The following is a 22858-nucleotide window of genomic DNA, read 5'->3' as shown; positions in this document are numbered from 1 at the left end:
TTGCAAAAATTGTAGTGTTTTATTACGCATTCCATCCATGACTGGCACTGCCAAAAACAAAAAGGTGAGCTAGGTGGCTCTTGCTAACATTTCCTGGTATTGCAGAAAAGAATCTTGACGCTGTAGCCGCATCTGTCTGTAAAACGCTGTAATAAACTCCTCTGCTTGTCTATCTACTCGAGGAGAGCAGAGATCATCCATGGGGGCCTTGGGCGTCTCATCAACACAACAACATTGTAATTGTTGTTGATGATCATCAATACTCTCGTGGCTCCCATTTTGGTCATCATGGGCAGTGGGACAAACGCAGGGCAGAGCTCTGCAGAGAAGAAAATGGAAATGATCATCCCATGATCTCTTTTCATGACCCTTCACTGGACTGCTACTGCAAGAAAACTCGCAATGATCATCATAATTTAACAGCACGCGATCATAAGCCACTCTTGTGGTTTCCAATCTTCTGAAAAGTGCCCTCTCCAGATCATGGATTCTCAGCATCATTTTTTGCAATTGTTTCGCTGCAAATCCCTTTCTCATCATCGCAATCACCAATCTGGCCACACTGGAAAACGGCATTCTACTCTTCATATTCAATGTCTCTGATTTAATCTGATCCGCTGGCAGGAATTTTTGATAGTCGATCTATTTCTTCCCTGAAGATTTACAGCAATGGTAGATTCAAAGGATATGCAGAACAAGGAATAAATAAAAGGAGTTGGGAAGGAATATGGGGGGTGGAGTTGCTGCAGAAGGTAATAGGTTTGTGATGCGGTGTGCATCAATAAATACTAAAGGAATGCCACTAATGGGCATAATTATGTGGGATTTGCGAGGTGAAGAACTTTCTCCGAACAAACTCTAACGCGTTTTTTCTGCATAAGATGCCGCTGTCGTTTTGTACAAGATTCAAGAAAAGACAAGCCAGCTACTTGATAGCTGTGTTAAATTATGATAATCGTTGTAATATGAAAGCGACAGTCCACGCGGTCATTCCTTTTCCAGCACTGCATTTATGTTTATTGTCAATCTGAATGTACATCTGCAAGGGACTTCCTATGGGCGCCCTTCATTTACGTTGAAAAAATTGTCATCCCATTCCCACCCTTCCTCAACCTTGTTGCAACCCATTCGTTCCACCTTTTCACATTGAAAAAACTATCTGAGAACTTTATTATACAGAGATTAGTTAGTTGTGGATGTCATTGTCAAATAGTTTTTCATTGAATTTATTTATTAGCATTTAGGTGTCTATTTTAACTTAAATTAAGTTAATTTCATAATAAATAGGTTAATTATATAATAACCCATCCAAATCAAATCCTCAAAACATTAATTAATTAATTTAATTAATTTTATTGAATATTCATTCTCTGAAAACATCACGGATTGATTATGAAGGGGAAGAGAGTGAGGCATTTGGCCTCAATTCTAGTGAATGGCTGCTGCCCATGCGTGAGATAATGGGGCATTTGGTTTCAACTCTACCGAATGGCTGTTGCATAATTGTGTATATTTATTGAATAATTAAAATAATTATTTATATTAATGTATATATTTGTGGTTTATGCTGGATCTTTTCTACATAAGGCCCTCTCCTTTTTGGTTGACTGTCATAGCGCTCATGTTATTCTGTTTTGCACATCTGGAATGTATCGCGTCTGATCTATTCAGCATTAGTCCCATCTCTTTCTGGCCATTCTGTCGGTCGGAAGCATATGGCTTTATATGTATCTGCCTATTATATTCCCTTAATATAATATCATTATGTTTTTCTCTCTGAAAAAATATATGGTTAAAAGAAAAAAATAAAATTATTTGTATTAAAATTAGGTGAAAAAATATTTTTATGTTATCAAAATTAAGATGTTTAATTTTGCCCATAGAGTTTTGGATTCACGGTGAATAAAAAAAATATATTTGTAAATGTGTTATGATACAGATTTATATTGAGAATTTTAAATTTTTAAACAATGTATTATCTATTATATATTGTGATGATATTTTAGTGTTGTACTCTCCACATTTTTGTATATGAAAATTTCAATGTAGAAAATTAGAAAAAGAAACAATCAAAATTTAGAATCAGAAAAACTAAAAGAACCACAATGAAAATCCAAAAGTCCAAAAATTATAAATGTGAAATTATAAATGTGAAATGTAAAATGTAGGCTATTCCTTGATGAGTCTCTATGTCCCTATTTTCATGAAAATTATAAAAAGGTATGGGTAATCATTTACCTCTTAGGTTTAAAAGACTATTTAGCTGTTAGTGGATGTTAATAATCATTTTTATATAGCATAGTTAAAAATATTTTAAATATATTAAAAATATTTTCTATTTAAAAAATTGTTCTTAATTTCATAATATGTGTATAAAGAGTTTAATGAAAAGATTTTGGAAAGTATTTATATATATATATATTGAAAATTTTATGAACATACATATTATATCATAAGTTTACTTATTAAACCCATAAAATTTACACTTGGTGAGAGCAATGAGATGTTTTTAAAATTATTGTGTATGTATATAGATGACATTTAAAAATGAAACCAAATCAGCGAGAACTCAAATATATCAAGTACTAATTTTATAAAAAAAAATATAAAAAAAATAATCATTCAATTTTATGTTATAATTGTTTTTTATATTAAATGATTAAAAAACCTATACCGCAAGCTATTTAATCACTTATATTTAATTGAATTTTTTTAATAAAATAATAAGACATTATATATATATATGTATATATATATATAATTGTCACATATATATATTTACAACCCAATATGAAATATAAAAGAAATATGTATATACATAACAATATTTGAAATTAAACCTAAATATATTTGTTACCTAGAAAAATCAAAATTCATAAAATATTAATATTTTTAACATTTAATATAAAAAATCTTATAAGCTAAAATGGAGAGTGATAAAGTGATTTTATAGTGAAAATACCACTAGTTCGAAACCCCTCATTGCCAAAAAAACAAATCATTCAAACCACATGTTATCACTTAGAACTAAAATTGATATATGTAACTTTTCATCCTAGCCCGATGACAAAGGTCAGTGCTAGTTTAGTTTTGTTTTAATTTTCTTCCCTTAGAATCTGAAGTTTTGAAGAGTTTTTGAGTCAAGTTGTTCTCAACTCCCATTGGTCCCCCTCCATCTACCATTGTTTTATAGCCACCTGTTATCTTATGTCAGCCACCGTGTCTTTTTGTAATTTCGCAGCGAAATCATGATTAGGCAGTTTCGCAGCGCAATCATGATTAGGCAGTTTCGCAGCGCATCATTCAAATTTAAAACTGACCGCGCTGCGAAATCATGGATTCGTACCTTTCGCAGCGAATCTTTCCCGAAATGTCAAGTCCGTTAGGTGAGTCATAGGCCGTGTCTTCTCATGTCAGCTCATGTACCTCTCTTACCACATTTTACCACTCATTGCCACTATCACCACCACTAGATCTGTTGATACGCACGAATTATCATTCCCAAGAAAGACAACCGTGCATAAATCTTGATGATGGCCATAAGTCTTGCATGAATGACAAATCTGCAAGGTTACATCTTGAAAGATTTTAAACGGAAAAATTTAAAATTCAAGCGAGGCTGATATTCAAGCGAGGCTGATAATCAAGCGAGGCTGAATTCAAATAGAAGCTGAAACACAATTCCAACCGGAGCTGGTAGTTATTGCTTGCGAGGATTTGGAAGAATCAATGGAGAAAAAGAAGCACAGATCCGGCAAACCTCTAAGGACTGAGCCTGAAGGCCTGGATATAACGCTGAGAAATGAAGAGGTGAAGAAAGCATTTAAAAAGGCCGGGTGCTGGAAGTTTTGCAAAAAGTTACAAGGAGGACACGCACAGGTAACTAAAGAATTTGCACTTAACTTCACAGGCTTGAATTCAAAAGTAGCCATGTTAGAATTGTAGGTTTCGCCAGAAGTGATATCTACTGTGACAGAGATCCCACGAGGACAAGAGGAATGGTTTAAAAACTTCAAATTTGACATGAATCCTTGTAAGGAGTTTTTGAAGGATGAATTTGTAAATGAAGATTTAAGTAAGGCAGTGCCCAGGAATTATGTCAAAGAATATTATGCTCACTTACTCACCTGCATACAAAAATATCTGACTTGTAAAGGAAGGTATAACAAGGTTTACTCTTACCATTTTAAACTCCTTCTGCATTTCACCGGGAAGGTCTCCATAGACTTACCTTTTTATCTGTTCCGTAGTTTGAGTAAGATGTGTGATAAGGTACAGCTGAGGAAAGAGGATTGTGAAACCTCTTTGTTTCATCATGGTTTGATCAAACTACTGGTTTTAGATGGGCTCCAAAAGGTAGACAGAGATTGGAATTCATTTATTTTTATGGCTGGCTTCAAAAGCCAGACTGGCCTCACTCCTCAACCTGCTAGAGATTCTACAATAGCTGAGCTCCAAACAGAAGTAAGAGCTAAAAGAGTTCCAAAGTCACAAGTAAGAAAACAAGTGAAGCCACTCGTCATCCAAGATCAACCTCAGCAATCAACTAAGGAAAAAGCTCATGGTAAAAAGACTGTACCTGAAACAAGCACATCTGAAGTAGTCTCAAGGATAAGAACAAGAAGCCAGATGAATAAGGAAAAAGGTAAAGCAATAGCAGTCGAAGAAAGTCCAGTGTCCAAGGCAAGTTTAAATGACTTATTACAGGCTATTGAATTTGAGCAGTCTCTACCAGTTCAAATCGAGTTAATACAGTCAGAACAAGAAAGCACCAAGAAATCCAAGGCCTCAAAAAGGCTTAAATTTGATGAGCCAGCTGAAGAGTTCGTTTTTAAACCTAGAAGACCTATGACAAGGAGATTCCAGCAAGTACAGGAAGTACTGCCAAGAACAGAGGAAACAGGGGAAGAGACACAGAAAAACGCAGGCAAAACAGTCATCACATCTCAAGAAGATAATATAGCAGCTATAAAGAGCCAATTAGAATCAGCCAAGCATGAGATCGCCAAATTGAAGAAAGCTGCTAGAAGACATGCAGTCATACACGCAAAGTATTATAAAGCTCTATGGAAAGGGAATGAAACTGTAGAAGCCCAGTTGAATTCAGTGGTTGATGGCCATTCACAATTTCACACCTGGACAGTACCAGCGATCAAAGAAGCCAAGTACATCAGAAGGATCAATATGCAACTGAGAGCTGGGAATAAGGCTATGAAGAAACAAATTGAAGATCTGAAGGCACAGCTAAGCCAGCTTAAAGGACCTGCTAAATGAGTTTTCATTTCAAGTAAGATTTTGTTTCAAAATTTTTGACAAGTTTGCTTGATCTTATCTTTCTGAAGAAATATAAATTCCTATTCGACCTGTGGAAAATCTAAAGAAGTTTTTGGAAATCAAGCACTTGGCTAATAAAGGTCTCAGGTTAAAAACAAGCTGTTTTGAATAACTCAGCAGTTTCGTAGCGCGCTACGAAACTGCTGAAAGTGATGATTCCAACGAAAATCAAGCAGTTTTGAATTATAAGCGGGAATTTTGAAAGGGAAACGTCTAAAAGGCATACAAGGCATCATCTGAAGCTATCAACAGTCAACCAGGTCAAGACAGGTGGAGAAAATATATATTCAAATCCAACTTTAAATTTTTGCCGTAAAGTGAGCACATTTACCACAGTTCAGGATATATCAAACAGTTTACAAGAAACTTTTGCCTGCACACATGTACATGGGAAAAAGCTTACAACGCATTAAGGACGTGGCAGTCTGCTCCATTTTGGGTAATTAAAGGATAAAAGACATGCTTATTTGCATTCGAATATTTTGGGGAAAACTAAAGACCAGTAAACAGGGGTAGTTTCCTATCTTTCAGGGCATTGGAAAACATGTGTCATTGAAGACAACTATGGAGCCTTGAAGACCATCACAACTAAACTAGAAGGGAACCAGATGTCAAAGAACGAGGAATCATCTTAATTAAAGCCATCATGCAGGTAATATGGAGTTAGAGTCATAGTTGATTTAGATCTCTAAAAAAAACTCCAGTCAACACTTTGTTGTATTTATTAGTTAGTTAAAGGGTTAATAGGTTTCATTAGAAGTAGTTTTCGAATTCCCCTCATGCTGGAGGAGGAATCTTGATCAGTTAGAATAAGAGCTCTATATATAGCTGAAACAGAAATGTAATCAGGGTTGGAAAACTTTATAAGAAAGCTTGTATTTGGCTTATGTAAGACTCATTTTCAGTAATATAATTTTGACTTTACTTCTCAGGATTCATGAAGGATTTCTTATGTTCAGAATATGTGATGTTGTCCTTTTCTTAATTCTTACAGTGGTATAGATGTATAATCACTCAGAATTCACTGAATGTGCTCTGATTTCCTGTATACATTTATAAACTGTGTGGTCCCATATGAGTTGATGTTCTGAATGTCTAAATGCTGAATGCCCTGACTTCTATGTAAGGTTAAGTTCACTATTATATTGAGGTGTTGTTGACTCCATAAGCCCAATGGATAGTTGTTTAATGTGTTTCCAGCACAGTTGTTCTATAAGAGTTAGCCATCTTATCTTTAATCAAAATCATTAATCCATCAAGAGAGAGCCCTCTCAGGTTGAGGAGGCTAGGCCTCAGCCTAAAGTAGGTTTGAAATAGTTACTTAGAATCAACCTGACCAGCAGCCTATCAGGGTCTGATTTTGAGATAACACCACAAATTAAACATGTCAATCATTTAAAACACATTACCTCACAAACAAAAATAATATAAAAATTTAAAACATCACATAAATTTAAATAATTAAAATTTTTCCTCTTTAAATTGAGTAACTCAAAATATTATATTTTTTTAATAAATATAATTCTTTCATTAAATAATTAAAATTGAATAACTCGAAATCTTATATTTTTTTAAGAAATATTATTCTTTTATGAATGATAAAAGGTTGGTGGCAATTGTAACTCAAAATATTATATATTTTTTTATAAATATAATTCTTTCATCAATAATGAAAGATTGGTGAGAAAGAAACAATTCTTTCTTAAGGGAGCCCATAGATATTGCCTTGCAGATTTACTTTCAATTCCAACGATTAAAATTTCAATTTTACATAGCTGTCGATTATGTGGCCAAAAAAACCAGCCATGCCAAGCACGGGTGACAAAAGTCTCCAGAGTGGTTTGACTTTTGTACCTTCACTCTTGACACTCCCGCATATTTAAAAATAGAAATGGGAGGGAAAAAAAAGAAAAAGAAAAAAACGTGTCATTTTACGCGGTAAAACTGCATGTGAGCGTGATAGAGGGTGGTTCTTTATCTCATAAATCCTACATTTATTTTATCTATAACTATCAGTGCCATTTTTTTCTCTCAACATCTTTTTCGTATTTCTTTATACACACCACGCCACATTCCAAGTAGCTTCTGCTGGTATTCTGGCCGGGACGTTTCGATCTGATTCCCAGCTGCTGCTTATATTTATTAGTTGCTCTACATGTTCTCAGAATCCGCCATTGCTGTCAAAGTTCAGAGAAATACAAAGTCTATCAATATTTTGTGCCAAAGGTTCAGATTATGTAAAGATGTTGCATATGAAGATCACATCTCTGGAGAAGACCACTTTAGCATTATTGGTGATTGTGATGATGAGAAGGGGATTCGAAACAATTGCAAAATATGATGATGAGAATCCATGACTTTTTGTGTATTTTTCTCGTCATCCAAAATTTCAGGATATTTTTGGAATTTGATGGTGGGAAGAGGGTTCACTTGTTTGATTTTTTTTATCGTTAAATTTAGAGATATTTTTTGAATCTGTAATTTATATAAGTTTAAGGTAACGGAAAGAAATTATAGAATGATTATTTTTAATTTCTTTTTTAAAGTTGAGTTGTGTTTGTCTTAAGACTCATTAAAAACAATATAGGAGCTAATAATTTTTATTGGTGTTTTATTTTTTCTAAAATTTCTGGATATAATTTAAGATTATTTATTTTTAAAAGTGTAGTACACAATGGATTCAGCACCTTAAAAAATTTAGCATTTGGAATTTGGATTATGTAGCTTTCCTTGTTTAAAGTTGTAATTCCAACAATTTTTTATCAAATTTAAAAAAAAATGACTAAAAACTTAAAAAAAAAACACAATTTAAACTAATAAACCAATTTTATTAGTATTAATAATCATCATCATCAACAACAATGTTCTTGTTTTGATTAGTCTCCCAAGTAATTTGTGGATGATCTCTCTCTCCTCTAGTGGATAGACATAAGAAGAGTTTATCACAAGGAAATGTTAGAAAATCAGAAAGGCAAATTTTTTTTCTTATATTGATAATTACTTGTGATATTATTATGTTCTTTCTTTATATTCTTCCCATCAGGCAACTATCAAGACAAAAACATGAAGATCATGGGCACAAAATGTAGGCACTTAGCCAAGGCTAAAACCCCTACATGGACACAAGATGTAGGCACTTAGCTAGGGCTAAAACTCCTCTATAGGGGAAAACCCAGGCAAAATTCTTCCTTTAATAAATCCAATTTGAGACAGACCAAGACCTTAGACCTAAGACCTTCCTACTCCACCAAGTCAGTGCTCCCTCGTAGTAGATGTCCTTTGCTCAACCTTCCAAGTCTAAGCTCTTCAAAGTGCAGCGTCAAATCAAAATTTCGTCCCCAATAATAGATTTTCGCCCCCCAGCTTCAGATTTCGGCCCTGCAATAGAAACATAATTTTGGCCCCAACTTCAACTCAAAATCACTTAAAAATTGAGAATCCAGATTCATTTTATTAATCAAATGAAATTACATATATACAAGAAGTCTTGTCTCAATATAGGTACACTATCTTGGACACATAATTTGTTGGTTGAGGAAATCTCTCAACCACACACCAAACCAGGGAATGGATCCTAACTACTAGGGACAGACTCCTTTACTTAGTGAGAATCACATCTAGAGACAAGTAGGAATTAGATATTCCAACACTCCCCCTTAATGAGTACTTGTCTCGATATCAGTTTGCAAAATCTAGTTGTGGTCAAATATACCAAAAAGAATATGTTCATGTCCATATAAAGGAGCAACCATCCACTGAAATGCATGGGTACTCACCATTGCAACCGCCAGTCTTGTATGATGTCCTTCGCATACATGGTTTTTCCAACCATTATAATTGCACACCTGTACCTGTAAATCCCCTCCATCATTGTTAACCCGGGTTTTGTCGGATTACCCATAACCATGCTCTGGGTGTTAACGGATCACCCTCAACCATGCCACCAAGGGCTCTCAATGTTAGTGGTTTTTAGATTACCATGAACTGTATGGGGATACACATGCCTTACAAGGCTTACATTTCACACTCCAACTCTGGAGTTACCAGGTACAGTTTACAAAGACCACAATAAAACATCCTAGACTTGTTTACACTACCACTGTGATTCATAATAGAGTCTATTCCACAAACTCACACAAACTTTCACCTAGTTGTCCATCATCTTTCAATCTTTGATGCAGCTCCTCTAATGCGATCTTTCATGTCATGTTTTCATCATATCCCATGGTTAATCATTCCTGCAAATAAATTTATCTATTGTTGGAATGGCCAATTCCAACATAAATTCAAACTCACAACAATAGTTGGCCAGACTATAGAAATTTTGAATAATTTAACACTTATTCAATGGAGATTATCCTGATCATGTACTATTGCGGAAAACATACACAATACATAAGCTCCTCTACGTTGATCATCAATATAGCAGCATCAATAACGATAAAACATCAAGAGCATTCACACATTAACACAATATGTATCCCGGGGAAAGCATCTCGCTAAAAACCCCAACTATCTGTATATTAATGATTGAGTCATGTAACATTACACAACATAATACTTCTCACAAGTATCTCCACCTCTGTTACACACAATATAGCTCAGATCTGATCTCCAAATCTCTTCCACTGCTTGCCTGCCTCCACTGCTCAATACCTGCTCAAGAACTGATGAGAATGGCTCACCAAACTCGTTTTTCACCTGCAAAATAGTCACTCACACTTTGTTGGACGTGAGCACAAGCTATAATGTGGGCAAATACGTGAGCAACTCATTGGCATACTCAATCCCTTGATTGTGCAAGATCTGGTGCACAACTATAGTCACAACTGATAGCAATCTGATTCTCTACCACCTGTCCCTGTTGAACTGAACATGCACTGACATGCAACTGAGTTAACTGATGTATTCATTAGTTGTATTATGAGGTAATAACTTGTGAATTAATTAATAACTAATTCACCCAACTCATCTCTAGTCTATTTTCCAGTTAGACTAAATACAACCAGTTTAACAAAGCTAAACTGAACACAACTCCATCAACTCCACAATCAACTCCACCAAACTCAACTGATTGAGTTCTAACTGAAGTCATGCATGTAACAACTCAACTGACTCATAAGAAAAGCGTATTTCCTTCTGACAGCTGCATGTGCCACCTCTGTAGCTCAAACTGAAGTGCTCCAAGAGAATAAGATTAAGTTTATAGTCCAAATATTATTGTGAGATAATAATATTTGACTTTTCTATTTTTGATAGCCAGTCTAAAAATAGAATTTGATCACTCACACTGTGATCACTCACACTTTCATCAAAAATAGAAGTCCATCTATTTTTTTCCAACTTGATCAATCATCCATAAATAGCAACCTGCAATCCATAGACATGATCCATATGTCTAAAAATAGACTTGCGCCAAAAATAGCCTGCGGGCCCACTTAGTGAAGGCGACTCTTTTCACTAAGCTCCATCATCTTGTTGCAATCTCAACACTCCCTCTCGACAAGATATGGATTATCAGCAACCCCTTCCTGCCTTGGTGGTACTCGAATTTGCTCCTGGTGAGAGCCTTCGTCAGAATATCAGCATCCTGATCCTCCGTTGGAATGTACGAAAGTAACATGATCCTCCGCTGCACACAATCTCTGATATGATGGTACCTGATGTCAATATGTTTAGATCTATCATGAAATACAGGATTAGCCGAGAGTTTAATGCAACTCTGGTTATCACAGTAAATCACAGTAGGATCCAAATGAGAACCGAACAAACCAACTAGGATCTTCCTCATCCATATAGCCTTGCATGCAGCCAAACTTGCTGCCATATACTCGGCCTCCGCTGAACTGAGTGCCACGGATCTCTGTTTCCTGCTGTACCAAGAAACTGTTATCGATCCAATACTGAAGACCCCTCCTGATGTGCTCTTTCTGTCCATTGGGCTCCCTGCCCAATCTGCATCCGTGAAGCCACATAGCTTCACCTCATCCTCCTATCTGTACCACAAACCATATCCCGATGTGCCTCTCAAGTAGCGCAATACATGCTTACCCGCCTTCCAGAAGAGCTTGGTAGGCTTAACCATAGCTTGTGAAAGCTGGTTAACTGCATAGCATATATCAGGTCGTGTATTGACCAAATACATCAGCGACCCCACCAACTGTCGATAAACAGTGGCATCCACTTCTTCTCCCGAAGTGGCATCCTCCTTATTCCAACCTCCAGGAAGAGGAGTATCAACAGGCTTGCAGCCATGCATGTTGAACTTCTCCAGTATCTCCCGAGCATACTTGCCCTGAGAAACAAACAGTCCACCACTTCGCTGCCATATTTCCAATCCCAGGAAATAGTGAAGGAGGCCCAAATCCTTCATCTCAAACTCTGTAGCAATATCCTTCTTGCATGACAGTATCAACAGCTCATCACCCGTTAGAATCAAATCATCAACATACAGTACAATGATAAGCAACTTACCCTCCACCACAATCTGGTATAGGTTTGGATCCGCCTCGCTCTTGGAGAATCCAAGTCCTGTGAAATAGTTGTCTATCTGTGTGTACCAAGCACGTGGTGCTTGCTTCAACCCATACAACGCTCTCTTGAGCCTGCACACATGCGACTCGCTGCTGAAGACTTCAAAGCCTTCGGGTTGCTCAATGTACACCTCCTCCTCAATGACTCTGTTGAGGAACGCAGTCTTCACATCCATCTGATGAATGTGCCATCCCATCTGCGCTGAGAGAGCAAGAATCGTCCGTATGGAAGAATACCTTGCGACAGGTGCAAAGGTCTCCTCATAATCGATCCCCTCAATCTGTGAAAAGCCTCGGGCAACAAATCTTGCCTTGTACTTCTCCACACTCCCGTTAGCTGCCTGCTTAACTTTGTAGATCCATCTCGAACCCACCACTGATTTGCCTTCCGGTCTAGGAACAATCTCCCATGCACTGTTTCTGACAATAGAATCATACTCTTCCACCATGGCGTCTACCCATGTAGGATCCTCCACAGCTTCCTCGAAAGAGGATGGTTCAGTCACAACACACTTGCTCATAAGAGCCATGTATCCAGTGTACCGATCAGGTGACTGTCTCTGCCTGCGTTGGGTTGTAGGTGGTCCTACAACTTTCTCTGCATCTTGAGCCAGTCGATCAGCTTCTGTCAAGCGCTTTCGCCCTCTGATGGTTGGCGCTGCATGAGTGGTCTCTTCCACTCTATGAACCTCGTCCTGTGGCTGATCCACGTCCTGAAGCTCATCCTTAGGAACTAATAGCTCCTCATCTGCATGCAAGTGTAGCTCCCTCTCAAGCAAACACTTCATGGATTTCTCCTCCTGAAATTTTATATCCCGTCGCACAACAGTTTTACCACTGTCTGGCAAATACACACGATAGTTGTGGGGCGTATCAGTGTACCCCACAAATATCCCAACCTCTGCGGTCGGCTCCAACTTCTTCCTTGCATCCTTCGTCACATGCATGTAAACGTTAGCACCAAAGATCCTCAAATGAGAAAGATCAGGCTTCTTACCAGAATAAGTCTCCTCAGGTGTACTCATGCCAAGTATCCTATGAGGACAACGGTTTTGCACATAAACTGTTGTATTGCATGCTTCCGCCCACAAGTGAAGGGGTAGGCCCTGATCATGCAACATTTCCCGTGCAGCACCCACAATCGTTCTGTTCTTCCGCTCAGCTACCCCGTTTTGCTGTGGGTTATGGGGAGCTATGAGCTCTCTACGAATCCCTTCTGTCTTGCAGAAATCCTTGAACTCGTCCGAGATGTATTCACCACCATTATTGCTCCTAAGAGCCTTCACCTTCTTCCCCGACTCCTTCTCGACCAGTGCTTTGAATTCACAGAACTTTGAATATGTCTCGCTCTTCTTTTGCATGAAGAAGATCCAGCACTTACGAGAGAAATCATCAACAAAAATCACATAATACCCGTGTTTTGCTGTCGAAGCAACTGAGAAAGGTCCACACACGTCTGTGTGAATTCTCTCAAGGATCGTCGTGGCGCGACTATCCTTCTCGTGAAAGGTGGCTTTCACAAACTTCCCCAAAGTACACCCCTTGCACTGATCTGACTGCGCAAGTGTGCCTTTAGGAAGCCCTGTAGTGATCTGCTGCAGTATCTTCAAGGCTCCATGGTGAAGGTGACCCAATCTCCTGTGCCACAACTCGCCATCATCCCGGCTCACCAATCCTTCTGCCTTGCCTGCCATTGCTGCGCATCCATCTACATGCAACTGATAAAGGTTCCTCACTCCAACCCCTATCTTCCGGGTCTCACCAGTTGTCTTGCTGTGCAGGAAGGCCTTTCCCTCGCTGAAAACAACATCATACCCCTTGTCTTCTAACATCGCCACTGAGATGAGATTCTTCTTCAATCCTGGAACATGCATGACTTCCTTCAATACAAAGGGTTTACCAGACTCCCTCTCAAAGGAAATGGTACCGATACCGGTCGCACTGTATCTACCATCATCGCCCATCTCGATGTGCACTCCAAGATCTTTGTCCTCCAGATCAGAGAACAAATCTCTATCTCCCGTCATGTGAAAAGACGCACCACTGTCCAAGAACCACACTGATCCCATCACACTTGAAACCAAGCATGCGATCAATGAAAAATCAAGCTCAAACTGAGAAGCTAAGGCCTCTCCCCCTGCAGATCCAGCATCTTGCTTGTTCTTCTTCTTCTACGGACAATTTGTGGCATAGTGTCCGTGCTGGTGACAGTGAAAACACTTCACCTTGGACATATCCTGCTTCTTGCCTTTCGCACCAGAATGAGAAGCTTTCTTGTTCTTCCCCTTCTTTTCTTTGGCAGCCAAAGCACAATTCTCTTCACCAGATACCTTTGATGAAGATCCATTCTCATACTTATTGTTACTGAGTTTATCCTTGAGCGCCAGGTCGCTCTTGGCTTGGAATAACATTTGCAATCCGTTGAAAGACATTTCAACAACACTGCTGCAAATTCGAATTTCCACCAGCTCCAACTCAACCGCTTCCGATCTAGAATTCGTGAGAACACAATATTTCTCGTACAAAGATTGACTGTATGGGCATTCACCAGATATCTCACCTTCCAAAGGAAGGATGAATCCAGAGGCTACCTGGCCCGATTACAGACTCTGCCTGAAGAAATAGAATGTAAACACTTCCTGAATAGTAGATCTGATGATCAATCCTCGCTTGATATCCTGTAAAAATCTCTTCTACAAATCAAGCTGCTCCGATACCATGTAGAAACTTTTTCTACAATTATCTAGCTCGCTCTGATACCATGTAGAAATTTTGAATAATTTAACACATATTCAATGGAGATTATCCTGATCATGTACTATTGCAGAAAACATACACAATACATAAGCTCCTCTACGTTGATCATCAATATAGCAACATCAATAACGATAAAATATCAAGAGCATTCACACATTAACACAGTATGTATCCCGGGGAAAGCATCTCGCTAAAAACCCCAACTATCTGTATATTAATGATTGAGTCATGTAACATTACACAGCATAATACTTCTCACAAGTATCTCCACCTCTGTTACACACAATACAGCTCAGATCTGATCTCCAAATCTCTTCCACTGCTTGCCTGCCTCCACTGCTCAATACCTGCTCAAGGACTGATGAGAATGGCTCACCAAACTCGTTTTTCACCTGCAAAATAGTCACTCACGCTTTGTTGGACGTGAGCACAAGCTATAATGTGGGAAAATACGTGAGCAAACTCATTGGCATACTCAATCCCTTGATTGTGCAAGATCTGGTGCACAACTATAGTCACAACTGATAGCAATCTGATTCTCTACCACCTGTCCTTGTTGAACTGAACATGCACTGACATGCAACTGAGTTAACTGATGTATTCATTAGTTGTATTATGAGGTAATAACTTGTGAATTAATTAATAACTAATTCACCCAACTCATCTCTAGTCTATTTGCCAGTTAGACTAAATACAACCAGTTTAACAAAGCTAAACTGAACACAACTCCATCAACTCCACAATCAACTCCACCAAACTCAACTGATTGAGTTCTAACTGAAGTCATGCATGCAACAACTCAACTGACTCATAAGAAAAGCGTATTTCCTTCTGACAGCTGCATGTGCCACCTCTGTAGCTCAAACTGAAGTGCTCCAAGAGAATAAGATTAAGTTTATAGTCCAAATATTATTGTGAGATAATAATATTTGACTTTTCTATTTTTGACAGCCAGTCTAAAAATAGACTTTGATCACTCACACTGTGATCACTCACACTTTCATCAAAAATAGAAGTCCATCTATTTTTTTCCAACTTGATCAATCATCCATAAACAACAACCTGTAATCCATAGACATGATCCATATGTCTAAAAATAGACATAGTCTAAAAATAGACTTGCGCCAAAAATAGCCTGCAGGCCCACTTAGTGAAGGCGACTCTTTTCACTAAGCTCCATCATCTTGTTGCAATCTCAACACTCCCTCTCGACAAGATATGGATTATCAGCAACCCCTATCCTGCCTTGGTGGTACTCGAATTTGCTCCTGGTGAGAGCCTTCGTCAGAATATCAGCATCCTGATGCTCCGTTGGAATGTGCGAAAGTAACATGATCCTCCGCTGCACACAATCTCTGATATGATGGTACCTGATGTCAATACGTTTAGATCTATCATGAAATACAGGATTAGCAGAGAGTTTAATGCAACTCTGGTTATCACAGTAAATCACAGTAGGATCCAAATGAGAACCGAACAAACCAACTAGGATCTTCCTCATCCATATAGCCTCGCATGCAACCAAACTTGCTGCCATATACTCAGCCTCCGCTGAACTGAGTGCCACGGATCTCTGTTTCCTGCTGTACCAAGAAACTGCTGTCGATCCAATACTGAAGACCCCTCCTGATGTGCTCTTTCTGTCCGTTGGGCTCCCTGCCCAATCTGCATCCGTGAAGCCACATAGCTTCACCTCATCCTCCTGTTTGTACCACAAACCATATCCCGATGTGCCTCTCAAGTAGCGCAATACATGCTTGCCCACCTTCCAGAAGAGCTTGGTAGGCTTAACCATAGCTTGTGAAAGCTGGTTAACTACATAGCATATATCAGGTCGTGTATTGACCAAATACATCAGCGACCCCACCAACTGTCGATAAACAGTGGCATCCACTTCTTCTCCCGAAGTGGCATCCTCCTTCCTCCAACCTCCAGGAAGAGGAGTATCAACAGGCTTGCAGCCATGCATGTTGAACTTCTCCAGTATCTCCCGAGCATACTTGCCCTGAGAAACAAACAGTCCACCACTGCGTTGCCATATTTCCAATCCCAGGAAATAGTGAAGGAGGCCCAAATCCTTCATCTCAAACTCTGTAGCAATATCCTTCTTGCATGACAGTATCAACAGCTCATCACCCGTTAGAATCAAATCATCAACATACAGTACAATGATAAGCAAATTACCCTCCACCACAATCTGGTATAGGTTCGGATCCACCTCGCTCTTGGAGAATCCAAGTCCTGTGAAATAGCTGTCTATCCGTGTGTACCAAGCACGTGGTGCTTGCTTCAACCCATACAGCGCTCTCTTGAGCCTGCACACATGCGACTCGCTACTGAAGATTTCAAGCCTTCGGGTTGCTCAATGTACACCTCCTCCTCAATGACTCCGTTGAGGAACGCAGTCTTCACATCCATCTAATGAATGTGCCATCCCATCTGCGCTGAGAGAGCAAGAATCGTCCGTATGGAAGAATACCTTGCGACAGGTGCAAAGGTCTCCTCATAATCGATCCCCTCAATCTGTGAAAAGCCTCGGGCAACAAATCTTGCCTTGTACTTCTCCACACTCCCGTCAGCTGCCTGCTTAACTTTGTAGATCCATCTCGAACCCACCACTGATTTCCCTTCCGGTCTAGGAACAATCTCCCATGCACTGTTTCTGACAATAGAATCATATTCTTCCACCATGGCGTCTACCCATGCGGGATCCTCCACAGCTTCCTCGAAAGAGGATGGCTTAGTCACAACACACTTGCTCATAAGAGCCATGTATCCAGTGTACCGATCAGGTGACTGTCTCTACCTGCGTTGGGCTGTAGGTGGTCCTACAACTTTCTCTGCATCTTGAGCCAGTCGCTCAGCTTCTGTCAAGCACTTTCGCCCTCTGATGGTTGGCGCTGCATGAGTGGTCTCTTCCACTCCATGAACCTCGTCCTGTGGCTGATCCACGTCCTGAAGCTCATCCTTAGGAACTAATAGCTCCTCATCTGCATGCAAGTGTAGCTCCCTCTCAAATGAACACTTCATGGCTTTCTCCTCCTGAAATTTTATATCCCGTCGCACAACAGTTTTACCACTGTCTGGCAAATACACACGATAGTTGTGGGGCGTATCAGTGTACCCCACAAATATCCCAACCTCTGCGGTCGGCTCCAACTTCTTCCTGGCATCCTTCGTAACATGCATGTAAACGTTAGCACCAAAGATCCTCAAATGAGAAAGATCAGGCTTCTTACCAGAATAAGTCTCCTCAGGTGTACTCATGCCAAGTATCCTATGAGGACAACGGTTCTGCACATAAACTGTTGTATTGCATGCTTCCGCCCACAAGTGAAGGGGTAGGCCCTGATCATGCAACATTGCCCGTGCAGCACCCACAATCGTTCTGTTCTTCCGCTCAGCTACCCCGTTCTGCTGTGGGTTATGGGAAGCTATGAGCTCTCTACGAATCCCTTCTGTCTTGCAGAAATCCTTGAACTCGTCCGAGATGTATTCACCACCATTATCGCTCCTAAGAGCCTTCACCTTCTTCCCCGACTCCTTCTCGACCAGTGCTTTGAATTCACAGAACTTTGAATATGTCTTGCTCTTCTTCTGCATGAAGAAGATCCAGTACTTACGAGAGAAATCATCAACAAAAATCACATAATACCTGTGTTTTGCTGTCGAAGCAAATGAGAAAGGTCCACACACGTCTGTGTGAATTCTCTCAAGGATCGTCGTGGCGCGACTATCCTTCTCGTGAAAAGTGGCTTTCACAAACTTCCCCAAAGTACACCCCTTGCATTGATCTGACTGCACAAGTGTGCCTTTAGGAAGCCCTGTAGTGATCTGCTGCAGTATCTTCAAGGCTCCATGGTGAAGGTGACCCAATCTCCTGTGCCACAACTCGCCATCATCCCAGCTCACCAATCCTTCTGCCTTGCCTGCCATTGCTGCGCATCCATCTACATGCAACTGATAAAGGTTCCTCACTCGAACCCCTATCTTCCGAGTCTCACCAGTTGTCTTGCTGCGCAAGAAGGCCTTTCCCTCGCTGAAAACAACATCATACCCCTTGTCTTCTAACATCGCCACTGAGATGAGATTCTTCTTCAATCCTGGAACATGCATGACTTCCTTCAATACAAAGGGTTTACCAGACTCCCTCTCAAAGGAAATGGTACCGATACCGGTCGCACTGTATCTACCATCATCGCCCATCTCGATGTGCACTCTAAGATCTTTGTCCTCCAAATCAGAGAACAAATCTCTATCTCCCGTCATGTGAAAAGACGCACCACTGTCCAAGAACCACACTGATCCCATCACACTTGAAACTAAGAATGCGATCAATGAAAAATCAAGCTCAAACTAAGAAGCTAAGGCCTCTCCCCCTGCAGATCCAGCAGCTTGCTTGTTCTTCTTCTTCTACGGAAAATTTGTGGCATAGTGTCCGTGCTGGTGACAGTGAAAACACTTCACCTTGGACATATCCTGCTTCTTGCCTTTCGCACCGGAATGAGAAGCTTCTTGTTCTTCCCCTTCTTTGCTTTGGCAGCCAAAGCACAATTCTCTTCACCAGATACCTTTGATGAAGATCCATTCTCATACTTATTGTTACTGAGTTTATCCTTGAGCGCCAGGTCGCTCTTGGCTTGGAATAACATTTGCAATCCATTGAAAGACATTTCAACAACACTGCTGCAAATTCGAATTTCCACTAGCTCCAACTCAACCGCTTCCGATCTAGAATTCGTGAGAACACAATATTTCTCGTACAGAGATTGACTATATGGGCATTCACCAGATATCTCACCTTCCAAAGGAAGGATGAATCCAGAGGCTACCTGGCCCGATTACAGACTCTGCCTGAAGAAATAGAATGTAAACACTTCCTGAATAGTAGATCTGATGATCAATCCTCGCTTGATATCCTGTAAAAATCTCTTCTACAAATCAAGCTGCTCCGATACCATGTAGAAACTTTTTCTACAATTATCTAGCTCGCTCTGATACCATGTAGAAATTTTGAATAGTTTAACACATATTCAATGGAGATTGTCCTGATCATGTACTATTGTGGAAAACATACACAATACATAAGCTCCTCTACGTTGATCATCAATATAGCAGCATCAATAACGATAAAACATCAAGAGCATTCACACATTAACACAGTATGTTTCCCGGGGAAAGCATCTCGCTAAAAAACCCCAACTATCTGTATATTAATGAGTCATGTAACATTACACAGCATAATACTTCTCACAAGTATCTCCACCTCTGTTACACACAATACAGCTCAGATCTGATCTCCAAATCTCTTCCACTGCTTTCCTGCCTCCACTGCTCAATACCTGCTCAAGAACTGATGAGAATGGCTCACCAAACTCGTTTTTCACCTGCAAAATAGTCACTCACACTTTGTTGGACGTGAGCACAAGCTATAATGTGGGCAAATACGTGAGCAAACTCATTGGCATACTCAATCCCTTGATTGTGCAAGATCTGGTGCACAACTATAGTCACAACTGATAGCAATCTGATTCTCTACCACCTGTCCCTGTTGAACTGAACATGCACTGACATGCAACTGAGTTAACTGATGTATTCATTAGTTGTATTATGAGTTAATAACTTGTGAATTAATTAATAACTAATTCACCCAACTCATCTCTAGTCTATTTGCCAGTTAGACTAAATACAACCAGTTTAACAAAGCTAAACTGAACACAACTCCATCAACTCCACAATCAACTCCACTAAACTCAACTGATTGAGTTCTAACTGAAGTCATGCATGCAACAACTCAACTGACTCATAAGAAAAGCGTATTTCCTTCTGACAGCTGCATGTGCCACCTCTGTAGCTCAAACTGAAGTGCTCCAAGAGAATAAGATTAAGTTTATAGTCCAAATATTATTGTGAGATAATAATATTTGACTTTTCTATTTTTGACAGCCAGTCTAAAAATAGACTTTGATCACTCACACTGTGATCACTCACACTTTCATCAAAAATAGAAGTCCATCTATTTTTTTCCAACTTGATCAATCATCCATAAATAGCAACCTGCAATCCATAGACATGATCCATATGTCTAAAAATAGACATAGTCTAAAAATAGACTTGCGCCAAAAATAGCCTGCGGGCCCACTTAGTGAAGGCGACTCTTTTCACTAAGCTCCATCATCTTGTTGCAATCTCAACATTATTGTCACAAAACATCCAATTTTTTTAACCAAATTTACAATAATGACATAACAATTTTTTAATGACGTGAATCACCCAAACAAAAAACAACGATGACATGGACAATTTCTACAACTGCACATTCCTCAGCGTTCACATAGTAATCAATATCCACCTTGGAAAGGCAAACTTTGGTGGTGCCCTTCAATGCATTGGACTCCCACCATTTTTCAGATCCTTGCAACTGGGTCTCCTGCAACAAATTTAATCAAATCGAAACCCCATTCCATGGATTTCAGCGAAGTTTCAAATTTCTTCCACGCAGGGTCGAAGTCTAGCAAATTCTTTGCAATTCTTTTCATGGCAGATTCCGCCACAATGCAGAATTTTCTCGATTCCATCATCACTGCACGAGAAATGAACCTCTATGAGCCTCGAACCCAGAATCTTTCCCTCAACGCCAATTTGGACGAATTACTTCATTTTGTTGTCGAATCCTTGGAGAACGTGCTGCAGGAAGAACCCTCCCATCGGATCAAAGAGAAATCAACCCTTTACAAACTGCGTCTATTTTACTTTCGGATAATATTTGACTTTTCTATTTTTGGTTGCCAGTCTAAAAATAGACTTTGATCACTCCTGCTGTGATCACTCCTACTGTGGTCACTCCTGCTATGATCACTCCTGCTGTGATCCAAAAATAGACTTTGCGCCATAATTTGCCTGCGGGCCCACTTAGTGAAGGCGACTCCTTTCCACTAAGCTCCATCATCTTGTTGCATTCTCAACAAGCATTTCTTGTTGCACACTTTTCAACACTCCCTCTCAACAAGAAAGGCTTCCTCTCAAACCCGATCTTATAACTCTGGAATGTTCTGCATGCAACACATCTGCCCGGTCCACTTTGCTCCAACAACACTTGGAACAAAAACACTCCCAACTGACCACTCTGTTGGGCTAGGAACATACTCTGATGTTGAAGCTCTACCTGCTGCTGACAAGTGCTCCCTCTCTGACATCTGCGCTACTGCAACATCTCCATGCATCTCACACCATTGCACACCTCTCTGTGCCACCTAGCATTGTTCAAAACACTTGTGCCTCTCGCATTGTTGCAGCCTGCATACTATGCATTTTCCTGGGATTCCCTGCACTGTCGCTCTCTCTGCTGCTCCATCCACATCTGTCTCTACCCAATCAGTCAGTTCTTGCTACTCCACATCGGGGCTCCCATAGCAAGGTCTCATCGAAGAGGTTGGGTACCTCAAGGATCTTGCCCCTCCTCCTTGGGATGATCAATCCACATCACCCCACCTCCTACCTAGAGGTATGGCTGCATGCGATCCCTCAGCCCACATGGCTCGAAGTTTCCCCCTACTGGAGGTCTTTGCATGAGTAGATGTCTCGACTCGATCTCCTCTCAGCTTCCCTTGTTGTGGTTGCTCCACAACCTCCTGAAGCTGCTGCACCAATCGTGGCTCCTCCACAATCGTCTGAGACTTCTTCTGGCTCTGCATGTTAAGAGGTAATATACACTCCCTCTCAACCACCAAGTCTCCATCAGTTGCCTTGCTGCTCAAGGCTTTGCATGCATCTACATGCAACTGATAAAGGTTCCTGACTCGAACCCCTATCTTCCGGGTTTCTCCAGTTGTCTTGCTGCGCAGGAAAGCCTTTCCCTCGCTGAAGACAACATCATATCCCTTGTCTTCTAACATCGCCACAGAGATAAGATTCTTCTTCAATCCTGGAACATGCATCACTTCCTTCAATCTGAAGGGTTTACTAGACTCCCTCTCAAAGGAAATGGTACCAATACCGGTCGCACTGTATCTACCGTCATCGCTCATCTCGATGTGCACTCCAAGATCTTTCTCATCCAGATCAGAAAACAAATCTCGACCTCCTGTCATGTGAGAAGACGCGCCACTGTCCAAGAACCATACTGATCCCATCACACTTGATACCAAGCATGCGATCAGCGAAAAATCCAGCTCAAACTGTGAGGCTAAGGCCTCTCCCGCTGCAGATCCAACAGCTTGCCTATTTTTCTTCTT

The 22858-nt window shown here is 40.1% G+C and overlaps 1 protein-coding gene across 1 annotated transcript; it reads right to left on the bottom strand.

Moving 5' to 3' along the window:
- Positions 1 to 766, bottom strand: LOC149198045 (uncharacterized). The gene has a single exon (XM_089404047.1). The coding sequence runs from the start codon at positions 586 to 588 to the stop codon at positions 70 to 72; it is 519 nt and encodes a 172-aa protein (XP_089260173.1). The 5' UTR covers positions 589 to 766; the 3' UTR covers positions 1 to 69.
- Positions 767 to 22858: the final 22092 nt, after the last annotated feature.

Source organism: Pinus tabuliformis, chromosome 2_2 (genome assembly GCF_031772625.1).
Source record: "Pinus tabuliformis cultivar Carrire ecotype Pingquan chromosome 2_2, CPIR1, whole genome shotgun sequence".
NCBI classification, from domain to species: Eukaryota; Viridiplantae; Streptophyta; class Pinopsida; order Pinales; family Pinaceae; genus Pinus; species Pinus tabuliformis.
This window is presented reverse-complemented; position numbering and strand designations above follow the sequence as displayed.